Source organism: Haliaeetus leucocephalus, unplaced genomic scaffold, assembly GCF_000737465.1.
Source record: "Haliaeetus leucocephalus isolate CR32 unplaced genomic scaffold, Haliaeetus_leucocephalus-4.0 Scaffold340, whole genome shotgun sequence".
NCBI lineage: Eukaryota > Metazoa > Chordata > Aves > Accipitriformes > Accipitridae > Haliaeetus > Haliaeetus leucocephalus.
The window spans coordinates 8,591,473-8,605,279 of record NW_010972776.1 but is presented as its reverse complement, the minus strand read 5'-3'; the positions used below and the strand labels follow the sequence as shown (position 1 = coordinate 8,605,279).

Genomic DNA, 13,807 nt, shown 5'->3' with positions numbered 1-13,807 from the left:
TTACTTTTTTCCTCAGTAAAAGATACTGTAGCATTTGGTGCCCAGTGACTTATAAAGCCTATGTGTTAACATGCCAGCGTTTTCCAACTGGAGTCCAGTAGTCATGTTGCTAGAACTGTAAGTGTTTGCAGTGGGATAGTGGGATGTGGTGTTTGTTCCCTCTTTGTGGGTTTTGTCTCAGACTTCATTCTGGCTGCTTCTGTTAGTGGACCCTGTATGAAGATAAAAGGAGCTGGAGGAATGACTGCAGACACCATAGTTGTAATTGGGGGGGGGGGGGCTGTTGTTTGTTAAGGACAAGCAGAATTGCAATTTTTATTCTCAGAAATTAAGTTTTTTTGTGTGGGTTTTTTGTTTTTTTTTTTTTTTTTAAAGCTTAACATTTTGAATGCTTAAAAAGCGCTGGAAATCAGTTGTTTCAATTCATAAACTGCAAAGGAATAGGGATGATAATCCCATTTTTACCCAGTAGTTCTTTGGGGTGTTCACGTAGGAGCTTTAAACTGGTGCCATCTAACAACCTTACGAGTCCTTTAACTGCCAACCTAAGAGGAAATTCTTGAATGAGGTCTTGAAAAGATTTAGCAGATTAAGTCGCTGCTATATGAAAGAGTTTAGAAAAGGGGGTAGAAGAACAAATGATTGAGATGTTGGCACTTGCCCTGCTGATAAACTGGAATCCAGTCTGTCTCACAATGAAAATGTGTTTATGCAAAGAGTGTGTCAATAAAAGACTAAGCACCATCCTGGGAAATCTTACAGCCTGGTAGTTAAGTTGTTCTGGGAGATGGCAGAGGGCGGATTCATACGTATTTAGGCAGAGAGAATTGGACTGTGCTCTCCTACTTTCTGGGTGTGTGAACAAACTCTTAAGCTACTGCATAAAAGACTTCATGTCACCAGTTTGGTGACTCTAGTTGCCCAGTGTATTATTCCAGCAGTGACTGGTGAATTTGACCCTGATTCAGCATTTCTGGAATGGCTGCAATTTGGTAATTTTGGTAAATTTACTAAAAAAAAAAACAAACCCAAACTACCTGTTTCTTGCTACAGCCCTTACAGAACAAGAATGATGTTTTTATTTTCTGAAGATTTCTGTAGTCATTTAAACAGATCCAGTGAAGAAGAGAGAGAAATTGGGTATCCAGCTTATCTGGGATGGAGACAGGTGATCTTTTCCTTCTTGCAGATGTTTGTAGTTACACACTTAATGCTGAATATGTTATAACCTGGCATAGGAAAGCCCTTTCTGACCCTGGCCAAGTTTGGTTCTCTGCCATAACTTGTTTATCATCTTTCACTAAACTCTTCCGAAGTCGAGACGCTGTCTTCTTTATTGTGTACACTTTGGCATAAAAAACCCCCTACTTACAATCCTATTTTCCTCATTCCTGAAACCTCCTAACCTGGTTGACTTGTTGGAGTGCATTTCATGCATTCTTAGCAGATAGGCTGAAGGAAACGCCTAGTTCACTCGCAGCTAGAGGCTAGAAAGCATGTAGGGAGTTCATGAACATTGCTTGTCTCTTCCTGCAGTCATTGCGGAGTGCACATAGCCTGCCGGGGCAAGGATCCCAAACTGCTGGACACAGCATGACCGTCCCACATCTGGAAAATCTTACTGGTGTGACACCATTCGTGACATTGCGTTAAGGTAGGAGAATTCAACGATAATTTCAATGTATGTTCACTGACTTTCTCAGATGTTCCCTCATTTGAAAGCTACTTGAGGAAAGAGAATTCCTGCTTGTTAAATTATTGCTTAAGAGTTGGGCAGTGGAATTTTTTTATTTTATTTATTTTTAAAACTAGTTTGGGCTGCATGAACTAGAGAACAGAGGGTTCCCTGTCTGATGCTACAGTGATGGGAAATTAATACTACTAGCAAGGGTAGGGGATGTGAAAAATACTGTACAGTATTGTCACTTGTGGTGAGCTGTCAACAACCACGTCTCTTAAGCCTGTGTTGACCTTGCATCCTTGTCCACCTGAAGGATAAATAACTTGGACAATTACTTGCACTATTTTGCCATAATTAACCCATTCTGAGAGTAGTGTGAGGTGAGCTGAGTCCATTTCATCGTGAGCTCCAGTTCTTCTACTATAGTTTGACAGCAGTTAGTGGCAGACACAGATCGGAAGGATTTCTGCCTTTTTTTGCAGACTTCCTGCTGGAAGATGGAAGAATGGGAAGTTCAGGTAATGAAGACCACAGTGCTCCAAATCTTAAGTCCTGACTCTTGGGACATTAGATTCCTCTTATGTGCATATGGTTCACTAAGGGGACTGAGATATAACCTAGGTTATATCCAGCCTTCTTACGACTACTTGTGGGAAAGCACAAGAGGTTTTTGGGGGAAATGAGGAAAAAAAAAAAAGAAAAATTACCATTCTTTCTTTTAAAAAATGTATTGTTTTTCTAATATTGTAACTACTGTGGTCACAATTCACAGAAGCGTGACAGCTGCTACACACCACTAAATAAATGGTGCTAAAAGAGCTTACAATTAATGTCACAAGCAAGTCGAGCATGTTAATAAAGTGGTACAAAGACGCAGTGGCTGGCTTGCACTGAGTGAGGAACAGGAAAAATAGACCTCTGGGCCAGAGCTAATGCTTTTTAAATTGTACGTTTATGTGTGGTGGTAGAGCAGTGTAGGAAGAGCTGGTTTGCTGCTTGCTGTTGAGATGGCCTGATGTAGTCCTTTTTCGGGCCATATGGTTGCTGATGACTTTGCCAAGCTTTCACCGCTTGGGTTGGAATTTTCCATGGCAAGCGTTGGCCTCCAGCTGAGCAACCAGAAAGTTTCTTAACCTAAACAGTGGGTTGCTTTCTGAAACAAAACTGGGAAAAAATAGTGTCTCTTCCTGTGCTTGAAGTTGTTTGGCTGGGTTGTGCTAGTTCCTGCTCCCCTCATGGGCCTTGGGAAGGTGCCTGTAAATCAGGAGGAAGGTTTTTTGGTTTAAGTTTTCTGTGTTTGGGAAAGTTTGGTCAGCTTGAAAGTTCTGAAAGATTGTCTTCTCCATCAGACGACTGCTATGGAGTATCCCCTTGCTTTCCTAACTGGTGACCAACCTGTATTTGTCCCATCCCCACCACTATGTTCAGGTGGACCAGAGGTTGGAGTTGGGGAAAGGATGCAAGAAGGGCAAAGCAATAGAAATCCTAAGATGAGGACTGAGGAACTCTTGAGTTTGAACATAAATTGGTAGTTGATGACAGGGGACTAGGGCTAGCTGAGCAAGGGATCATGAAGAGGGGGAGAAATGAACAGACAATATGGGGGAAGTAGAGCTAACAAGCAAAACTAGACATAGAAGCAAATGATAAACATGGACAAGAAGTTTGTAGGTGAAGGCTTGAGATTAAAAAGGGAATGGATTATGGCTGGATAACCTTAATCCTCATTTTTCTTAATGTCTGAATAGTTGGCTTTACAGCCTGAACAGTCTTTTCATGCGTAAGAAACACTGAGAGACCATTTGGAGGCAGCCTTTGCAGATATTTCAGAATACCCTTCCACACACAGATGAGTGCAATGCTTGTTAGGAAGGTACTGAGGACTGGGGGGTTTATGGTTAGAAAAGAAATCCGATAAATGTATCGGAATAGATTAAGCAACACTGTGTATTGCAGGGCTAGTTGGATGGAAACACAAATCTAATGATTCATTAGGTTTTGCGTGATAAAACTGGCTATTGGCCGAAGGTTTCCCCAGTCTCTGAAAAATAGCGGCCGCCTTTTTGCTAGCAAGGTAAATCAATTATGCTATGCGGTGTGATGAGCTGTTCCAGTGAGACTGGAAAATTGAATAGAAACAGCAGGCACTTCTCACTGCATGCATAGCTTGAGCATTGCTAAATATGATTTTGATTACAGTAGAACATATGAGCTCTGGTTGTAGAATTAGCTCCCCTGCGGCCAGAAACTGCACAAATGCATAAAAACGATCCTTCTCCAGGGCAAGCAGTGACGTTCCTTGTCCTACTCTTACCATATCTGGTAGCAGAGATTTTTAAGGAGAACAAAAAGGAGTCTTACAGTCTTCTGTTGACTTCCTGCAAACTATTTTAGAGTAATTCCTGCCTTAAATCCATAACTTCTGGTTGAGCTCCAGTGTGTGTTTTAGCAGTTTTGCTACCAAAGTTTTAAGCAACTGGCAGACCCACCACGTTCCTAGGTAAGTTGTTGCAAACAAAAAGGGCTTTTTGTTTGGTGGGTTCTTTTACTTGAATTGCCATAATTTGAATTTCCAATAATTTAATCTGAGTGTCTTTTTCTAACAGGTGAAGCAACTAATTACTCTCAGAAGTCTTTTCCTTGTGGAGGTCTGTGCTGACAGTGATCAAGGTACTTCAAACTCTACTGTATCTAAAGTTGTTATTATTTGAAGCTCCAATGAGTATTTTTTCTTTAATTTTTTTTTTCACTCTGTCAGTATGGTTTTTTTGAACAATGCAAAAACCAGAATTGGACAAAGCATTTTGGTAAGTTCACCCTGAGCTTCATCCAGGGATAATGCCACCTCTGTATTGTCTGAAGTGCTTCAGTTCTGTTAGCACACTTCCATCCTCAGGGTATATTTGCACAGTGCTAGATCCTAAGCCCAGAGTTATAAAGATGGATGAAGGCAGCGTGAGAAATAACAGCTGGTGGATAGACGTACTGATGTTATTCTTCAATAGAGCCAATGCTATGGCATTGACAGGTAACTTATACAAGGTTGGTAGCCATCAGGCCCTCTGCATCTCTAAGCCATTCGCTGCTTTCAAGACGCAGTATGCCTTAGTAAAGTTGCACATTGTACAGCTATATCAGGCTTAGAGCTGACCAGCAAAAGATAACTGCATTGAATGAGTTAAAGACTAATTGGACTCAATTTGTCCGATTGGGAAAAATGCACCCCCATCAAAATTCTGAAAAATGTGGTACATATTTATTGAAAGGTTTCTCCTTTTGATTTATACTTCAAGTATTTCCTATTAGAAGTATATAGTAAGGAAATCAGTAAAGAAAAGGTGCATGGAAGAAGCAGAAACCCAGATAAAAAATCTAATCTTACTAGTAATGGTTCTTGTGGCACTACCAGTTTCAGGAAGAAGGCGGGCTCACTACTGACTGTGGACTTTAAGTTGAATAGTATTTCTTTGACTGGTCTGTTGTTCTTGTTTTGGCAGGGGCTGTTGGTTATTGAAAATGGAAGAAACAAGGAAGCTCTCTCCAAAGCCGTGTAAAAGCAAAGAACCTGTGAAAACAGAATGGGGGTCTCAGAGTGTTGTATTTACGTATTTCCAAGGGGATATTAACAGCGTGGTAGACGAACATTTTTCTAGAGCTCTAAGCAGTGCCAAGAACCCACAAGACCTAAGCACAAAGCACAAGAGTGAGACTGTTGTCCTGAAGAACGGTGAGCGGCTTTCCACGTGTGAGCGTGGTGTTAGACAGGGGTGACTAGCTTTCACTAACAAATTTAAGATGCAGCGTGCTGCAATTTGGAAGTGTGTGCAAATGGAAAGCAAGAAAATTGTGCTTGCAAAGCCCTGGATTATGTAGCTGGGACTTCCTGGGTAAAAACCTGTGCTTGCTGGGGTCCTTCCCAAGCTCTCTGTTGGCGGGACTGGGTCCTCATTTTCCAGCCAAGAGCCTCCATCACTGTCAGATGCATTAAGCACATTATGACTTAATTTGTTGTCTTTGCAGGAATATATTTGTCTAAGCTTGCAATTGTTAAAACCCTGCCTATGCTAGTGGGCTGTAAGAAAACACATGTAATATTTATTTGAAAGTATTGGTGGTGTTGGTTTAATCTGCTTTTAGTATGAATTTGTTGTTGATTTTTAAGATAAGCAGCACTAAAGTGAATATCTATTTCTTTAAAAATGAATATGCAATCTGGTAGCATTCCCTTAGAAGTCCATTGGAATTTGCCTTGGAAAAAAGTAAGAATTTACGAGACTTCAGATGCTTTCTTTCTCTTTTTAAGTAGATAGCATGTCTCCCCATCAGTGGAATTTCTCTTCACATTGCTCCAAACCATATCCGTCATCTTCAGCTACAAGCATGTCAAATTCTGGTCTGAATTTTTCTGCTGCTGGTATGGCAGGCCAATACCAGTCATCAACTCTGCGGAGTCAACCAACTCAACCTGCAGATTTATGGCCCTTCCCTTCGATTGGGACTCACAGTCTTACCAGTTCGGTATATCATCATGCCTTGCCTGACCTGCATGCGGTAGATGAACCGATCTCTGACAGGAAATACGGTTCTCTTCTTGGTCTTCTGCAGCAGGAAAGGTGCCTAACATCCATGCAAGAATGTACCATGAAGCAACACTCAAGTCCTGCTTGTATGACTGGACCTGCTAGGTTACAAAATATAAGTCAAAGTTCAGCTCCTGGGGGAGGTAAGGAGATATTTATTATCACTTTATTCTTTGATAGCATCTTATGTAAAGAGACAAAAATAATACAGTCTGTTCCTACGGTTTGCAAGCTGGAGCCATCTCCAGCCCAGCTCATAGGAATTTTTTTCAATAGTTAACCCATGCTGTGTACTGTGCTACTTGGGGTTGAGTAGCTATATAGTACGGCTTAATCAAAAATACGCACTGCCCACTTGCATAATATTTTGCCTTCTGGCTCACATTAGGGAGATACTTTAAGTGAATATAAGCATTATCCACAGTGCTATCAGGATCTCTACCTTATAGGTAGCAGGTAGGGTGGCACTGTGTGTAGTGGATGCTCCTGTATTATGACAAGAAAGGAGTGGCCAGGTAAGAGCCCTGAGCAACCGAACTTACTGCGTAGGGCGTTAGTGATATTCTGAATACAGGATGTGAAACTGCAGCCCTTACCAGAATGGCCAGGGATTTCTCTCCCTCCCCAGTCTCTGTCTGTAGCTGGAAGGACTAGGGTAAAGGGGCTGGCGGGCTGGCCTTGCCTTGTCTGCCAGCTAATTGCTGCCTGCCACGAAGCACTGCTGCCCTGTATGTCAAAGGCTGTGTTTGTGTTTTGCAGTAGATTTCCCAGAACTAATGCAATTCACGCAGAAGTGATGATTGTTACTTACTTATTATTAACAATTAGTAGGAATCCCAATCCTAGGTACTACTAGCGCACAGAAGAAAGGTGGCTGGTGGCTGAAGTCTGTTTCCCAGGAGCTTATGTTCCTACAGCATCTAGGTCAGCTGGATAAAATTGCTCCCTTGTGAGTAATTTCTGCCTTTGAGAAGCTCTCTGAGATCAAGCTTCCTGGCCAGAGCCCTGGTGCCCTGTTAGGGTATGCCTGCATTGCTGTTCCTAGGCGTTACCCAGATAGTCAGCTTGGCACTGGTCTCCAAGAAAAAGGGTTGTGAAATGTTTAGGGAGTCGCTGGAAAAATACAGCATGTCCTACCTGGTGCTTCTAGATAAAAAAGACCAGGCATGTGAAGAAGTGATCCTGAGTCTTAGGTTTTGAAAAATAACCAGCTGTGAAATACCTACTGGTTACCTGGTTTCTAATCTGCATTGGCAAAAATACGGCAGAACGTGGGCTAAAACTACCGTTTATATCTACAGGCAGTCTTATCCACAGTTCCTCTTTTGAGGCTATACAGAAGCTCTGTTGTTATGAGGACCCCAGCTGTGGGTGTGTTGCTACCTTAGTCCTGCTAGAGTGTCTAATGCCTGTGTGTGTCTGTGCATGGAAAAGGGAGAGTGTGTGTGTCTTTGGCTGGAATACAAACTTTCTGCTCATGATACATAGTTAGATTTAGCTGAGGCTGTATGTATGTGTTACACAGGCATGCACCCTAGACTTTTTGCAGCTAGTAAGTGACAGTCTAATTACTTTAAAGACACTGTCTGGACTTCTAGGGTTTAATTTAAGAACAAGGTTAGGTGCCCTCTTCCCCCAAGGGGGCAATGTGAGCCTATCAAGGCTTGGGAACCCAAAGAACCAACTCCTCCAAAAAAGGAGATGTTTCATGAAACTAGTCTTGGAATCGAAAAAGGGAGGCAGTGCTGACAACAGTGGACTTTTGTTGAGAATTTCAGAAAGAAAATGAGTGGGGGGAAAATTGAAAAGGAAATTAAACAGCTTGGTGCTCCCCAGCCATCACAAATCAAAGCCTTTTCTTTCAGGATGTTTACAGGGCCTTTCTGAATATTCAGGGAGCCTCATAACACCACATGTGTGTAACGCTGTACATGTGCTTATCAAGCAACCCAAAAAGAACAGATAAGAAATGGCTGGCCCAGGTTCACAGGGAATCTTTGGCAAGTCCCTAGGATGTGTGCATCTAGTCTGGCTGTGGGAGTCCCTGTTTCTTGGCTCTATCTGTTAAATATACTTCTTGTTGCGCTGTGTCATGTTTAAGAACAGCTGATATTTATATTTATGGAAGTGTATATTGCTGTGCCAGACAGCACAGAGCTCCCCAGCACCTGTGCTATAGGCTGGGCTGCAAAAGCACAAGGTTTCTTTAGGAACTACTGTCTGCTTTTAGCTCTGTGTTGAATCTCTGCTCATCTCCAGTATTTTTTTTTTTTTAAGAGAGAAGAGCAAGCTCTTACCAAGGCTCAGAAAATCCCAGTGTAAGCCATGCCACTGCAGGTGAGTAATGAAACCAGCAGGTTTGGAACAAATTAATACTCACCTGTGAAGGACAGCTGCCTTATTTACGCATGCAGAATTAAAGATGCTTCCTTGCTTGCTTCCTGACTGTATTTCAAAAGCTTGCTTTTTCCCCCAGATATAGACACCATCTCCCATAGCTACATTAACAGAGAAGAGGGAAAACATTCTATTAAAATGAGATACATGATTTTCTAACTCCATCTACCTTAGTTTTTGTGGTTATACCATCAGCCTGCCACTTCACAATGCCTGTTTTGCACTGGCTGTCCACGTTTCAGATCCCAGAAAGGCAGGACACCCCTTGCTTTGTATCTCAAGCACCTGGCTTCAGGCTGAGGTCCCTGTTGGAGCTGTGTGTTAGCATTACTGCAGTTTTCACCAGCAAACCCACCACACTGCTTGGAGAGTTGTTCTAAGAAATTATTCCCAAAGCATTCAGGCTTCCATATTTTTATTAGCCTCTTGAGACTGTGTCATACCCTGATGTTGGTTCTTTGATGTGCAATATTTTGGGGATACTTTGGATGGGTCATTCTGGTTATTCTAGTAAGGGCCCTCTTGCATCAGACCCAAAGGTGCAATTTTTTTTGCACAACATCCTAAGAGATTGCGTGGACTATGCTGTTTGACTGTCCTGATACTGCTGTGTCTTACAGGTATTCAGATTCATGACAGAAGACGAGATTTGTACTTTTAGCAACTGGATGTTTCTACTTTGTTCTGAAAGAGAAAGTTCTTGCTGTGAACTTTTATTATTTGCAACTGTGAATCAAGAAGAAATGAACTGCAGCTATTCTGTGCTTTTTCTCTCAGTTGGAAGAATACATGTACTATTTGCTATCTGGGGAATGAAAAATCATCTTTTTCTATTCAGTAAATAATTTCTAATAGCTATGGTATTAAACCTGACAGTATGTTTGTTGTGAAGAAATATTGTCAACTTAAGGCTTTTCATGTAGCCCTCTTGAAAGGACTTTTAGCACTTTTTAATCTTTCTGTGTTTATTCATTTACCTTCTCTTGATAAGAAGCACAATTCTTATCAATGCAGTTGATAACAGATAAGTGCAGGGATGCAGTTAGCATAAATTCAGTGCTGCAGCTTCTTAGCTGATTTGATATCTCCATATTGTTTAAAATAGTCCTAGACCATGGGCAAGAGACTTCAAGAAAACCACAGGTCAGCAAAACACATTATCATGTTTTGGAAGTACAGTAATTTGTAACCATACTTGCAATTCACAGGGACATTCTTCAGAAACTATATAATATGCATATGCCCAAAGGCTCTATTTTGCCTGCTCATAATGTATAATCATCCTCTAGAAAACAGTGAATTAACACTAGATCTGGGAGGAAATCTGGATCCTCATTGGATGTAATTAAAATGCCGTTGAATAAAAAGCTGGAGGTGGGAATGGTCTATTTTCCCAGTCTCTCTGCAGGTGTAAAAGGTTCTTCTAAATAAACCCTGTGGGGTTGAATTTTAAATTATTGACCTTGAAGGGCTTGGCCACCTGAACAAGCAAAAATCAATCTCTTTGTGGTAGCTGCATCCCACAGACCTCAGAGCAGCGGAATGGGGGGGTGGTCTGTCTCGATGCTCTTCCGTGCAGCAAAAGTGGCAGCCATGAACTGTGCATCGATACTGCACGTTCAGATCCTCCCCTTGCTTCACCACTCGCCCTTGGCAAATATGTTTGCTGAAGCTACTGGGAGTAAAACTTCATGTGACTGGTGTTTAGATTTGTGCATGTAATCCCTGCAGTAAGAGAGACTGCTTAGCCTTTATTGTAAATCCTAAGGATAAAAAAGATTTGGGTTTATTTTTTCCTTCTTCGTTAGCTATACATTAATTTAACATAAAGGAGCACAATTAACTTTTTCTGACAACTCTACACAGTTGCTTAAAGAAATTTGACCTTTGAGATACTAGAGCTTGTGATTTATAGGACAAATTCTTAGCTGGTGTAAGTGTTTGTGGATCTGTTTACACCAGGTATCTGTGCTGCCACTGGTCTACTTCAGTTACACCTTGTGTAATTTTATAAATAATTTGAGTTCAGCAACTTTAGATATTTATGGTACTGATTTAAAAAGAAAAATTTTAAAAATCCCATTTGTATCATACAAGTTTGCTCTAGCATATATATGAGCTAGACCAACCTGAGATCACATGCGAGGGGAACTATTTTAACTAAATTAATAAAAGGTAGACCAACATCCTGTCTCCCTGTATAGATGAGCATGGAAAAATCACTTGTTTTTAATATTTCTACAAAATTACCTTTCTTACCTTTTAAGTTTAGGAATACATCTCCAAGTAGTTTTCTTCTGTCGTGCCAAATCACTTAATTCCCTGATTTTTAGGGCTACGTGGTAAGATAATCTGATTTCCTCTATGGGACGAAGCAAAGACTTCCAAGCTGTACTCCATACATCTGTCTTACTAGTGTCTATTGTAATTTTGGTTATTGCTTCAAAATAGTGAAATATTATTTTTGTCTCCCTCTGTCATCCCTCCTAAAGGAAAATGCTTAAATAATTTCTCTCCAAGGTCTGAAAAGACACATAACAGTATATTTAAATGCTCTTAAAATGTAGTGCTGCTTGGTTGGTCCTGTGCGTGTGTCAGCTGGAAATATTCAAGGTGACTTAAAACCTGTGTTTCTGGTGAATCAACCAAGTGGAGTTGGACAGCATGGGGGTGGGGGGAAAACTCCTTGTTTTTAAATGTATGTCACTTAGTGCAAGGACACAAGGCATCAGTGATTCTGCCTTGACATGGTAATGCTTTGAACCATTGCTGTGAGGTTTGGCAATGCTGCGTCTTTGTCGTCCAGCTGTGTGGCTGACCTGGGAAAAGGGAGCAAGTGCTGGGCTCCACGCTGGGCGTACGGGTGCTTGCTCTCTTCCCTGGCTGTTAGAAGAATGATGACTTTGGGGTAGAGGGTTGGGGCACAGAGGTTCTGGCGTTTTGTCTTGCACCACTGCAGCAACATGCACCGGAGCGTGCCTGGGTTTATAGGCATCTCACTTTTCTTCTGCAATAAACATGGTTAACCCATCAGTGCAATCTGCCTTTAATGATTTCATATGAATAGAGGTTTGAACATTTCACAGCGGTTCCCTACATTAGGTAGGCTTTTATATATACGTGTATATACTATATATCTAAAATAAATATATACATATATATTTCTCTCGATATTGTTTGTCCAGAGTGGAGTGTTTCTTGTTTCTCCACTCAGGCTAGCGCTGCGTTCCTGATGCTGCCATGCTGCTGTCATGCTCAGATGGCGGCATCTTCATTCCCATTCAGTACGTGCGCTCTTTTGCTCAGAAGGACTTGGCAGACAGGGTGCTGAATTCAGCAGCTGCCATCTGGTACTTCCCACGGTTATTTTCAGTTCCTTCTCTGAATGCAGCAATCATGGTGGTGACGGGAGGAGAAGGGATGTGGGATGTACCCGTTTCAACAGGTTCTGACTCCCCGAATGCTAGCACACCTCTGCGGAGACCGCTCCGAAGGACAGAAGGACAAACGTGGGCTGGGTGCTACATTCTCTGGTAATTTACTGACCCTGTGGGAAACCACAGTTTGCCTCCATTTGGGTACCATTTCTAAAGCTCTAGTCCAGGAATAACTTCTTTGCACAGATGGTTTTTTCTCCTGTCTTTTTCTGATGGGCAGATGAGATGCAAGCTACATGCTCTGTGAGCCCTGCTCAGAGACTAATGCAGAGAAAAAGACTCAAGTGTTTGACATGCCTACCCTGTGAAGAGTCTGGGGCTTTTTTTTTAATAAGCTGCAGGAACTGTTGTACATTTTTTCGCCATGCATGTCCCAGGACACAGATATTTTCTTCCGCGTGTCTCGTGTTTGCAGGCGCCTTGCTCTGCCTTCTTGTGTGGGATGGCCCTGGTCCAGCTCCTCCTCTGATGGTCAGATAAACCTTGTGGGTGGCTGGGAGCAGCATAGCTGGCTTAGCTACTCCACCCCATTTTAGTCACTCATTAGTAGTGTTAAAAATAGTCCCAGACTGCAATGACAAACAAAAGAGATTCTTTTGCTATTAAAGAAAAACCTAAAGGTTTTAAAAAGAAAAAAAAACAAAAAACAAAGGGCAGGAATGCTACTGGGTAACTTGGCCACAGCTTGTATGGCTTCTTCTGGGTGTTCATTGCCTTTCTTCCCCATCAGCCTAGCTTTCTACCTGAAGTTGGTCTAGTTCCGAAATGTCCCAGAAACACGACGGAGGTGTGACAGTATGTTTGCATTTATCTTATTCCTAATTTTGGATGAACAGCTGAAAGAAACACAAGTTCTCCCGTGTGTGCTCAGGCTGGAGGTGGCAGCGCTTTGCAGGGGAGCTGGGCTGTCTCCGGGGTCACTGCCAGAGGGGTGGCCAGCCCCAGCCCGGGGGACCACCAAGTCACAGCGATGCTAACAGCGATGTCACCCGGGAAAATGGTCATAGCTGGTGGCCCTCACCCTGGAGCTGATATTCCTCAAGCCTTTTTGGACAAGGGAACCCAAGCTGCTGTTGCTTATGTTTTTGTTCAGGTGTCAATTAATTTGTCCCATCACAGGTGAGAAAGGGACACCTCATGCACCCATGTGGCATGTAGCCTTTGGTAAACACTTGCTCATCTCTGGAATTTTTGACTGTCTTGTGGTTTTTAAGCCTCTTTTCTGGCAGGTTCTGCCAAGCAGGACAGTCCTGCTCCTGGTGAGGGGCTCAAGGTCACACAGTAAGGCTGAGATGTGGCCGGGGCATGTCAGCATTGCTGAATTTGTAGTTGTTTGAACTAACAGTGTGATCTGGGCCCTGCACAATGCTGCAAACGTCAGGAACTAGAAGTGATGTTTGCAAGTGTCCAAAATATTTTTTTTTTAAAGAAAAAAAAAAAATCTCAAAAGTGGTTCATGTGGGAAAGTTCTCAAAGCATTGAAGAAAGCAAGCAGTTTGGAGGAAGACAAAAGTGAACCGATGGCATCCTTCCCCCCGGCACGGAGAGCAGAAGCACGGGTAGGAACGAGCTTGCCATCAGCCCGGAGAGGCTTTCGCTTTCACTCACGAATGTGACAGCTCCTCGTTCCTGGATAGATGAGCTCCCAAATCCCCCCAGGAAAATGGCAACCAAACCGAGCTGAGCCCTTTCTATCCCTTTCTGAAGGGCTG

The 13,807-nt window shown here is 42.3% G+C and overlaps 1 protein-coding gene across 1 annotated transcript; it reads left to right on the top strand.

The window, feature by feature from the left end:
- The first annotated feature begins 21 nt into the window (after window positions 1–21).
- VGLL1 (vestigial-like family member 1) lies at window positions 22–10,621 on the top strand. The gene is made up of 7 exons (XM_010572463.1): window positions 22–117; window positions 1,537–1,654; window positions 4,288–4,351; window positions 5,179–5,408; window positions 5,988–6,404; window positions 8,539–8,598; window positions 9,279–10,621. Exons 4-7 carry the CDS (start codon window positions 5,198–5,200, stop codon window positions 9,317–9,319), a joined length of 729 nt encoding a protein of 242 aa, XP_010570765.1. The 5' UTR covers window positions 22–117; window positions 1,537–1,654; window positions 4,288–4,351; window positions 5,179–5,197; the 3' UTR covers window positions 9,320–10,621.
- The last annotated feature ends 3,186 nt before the right edge of the window (window positions 10,622–13,807 follow it).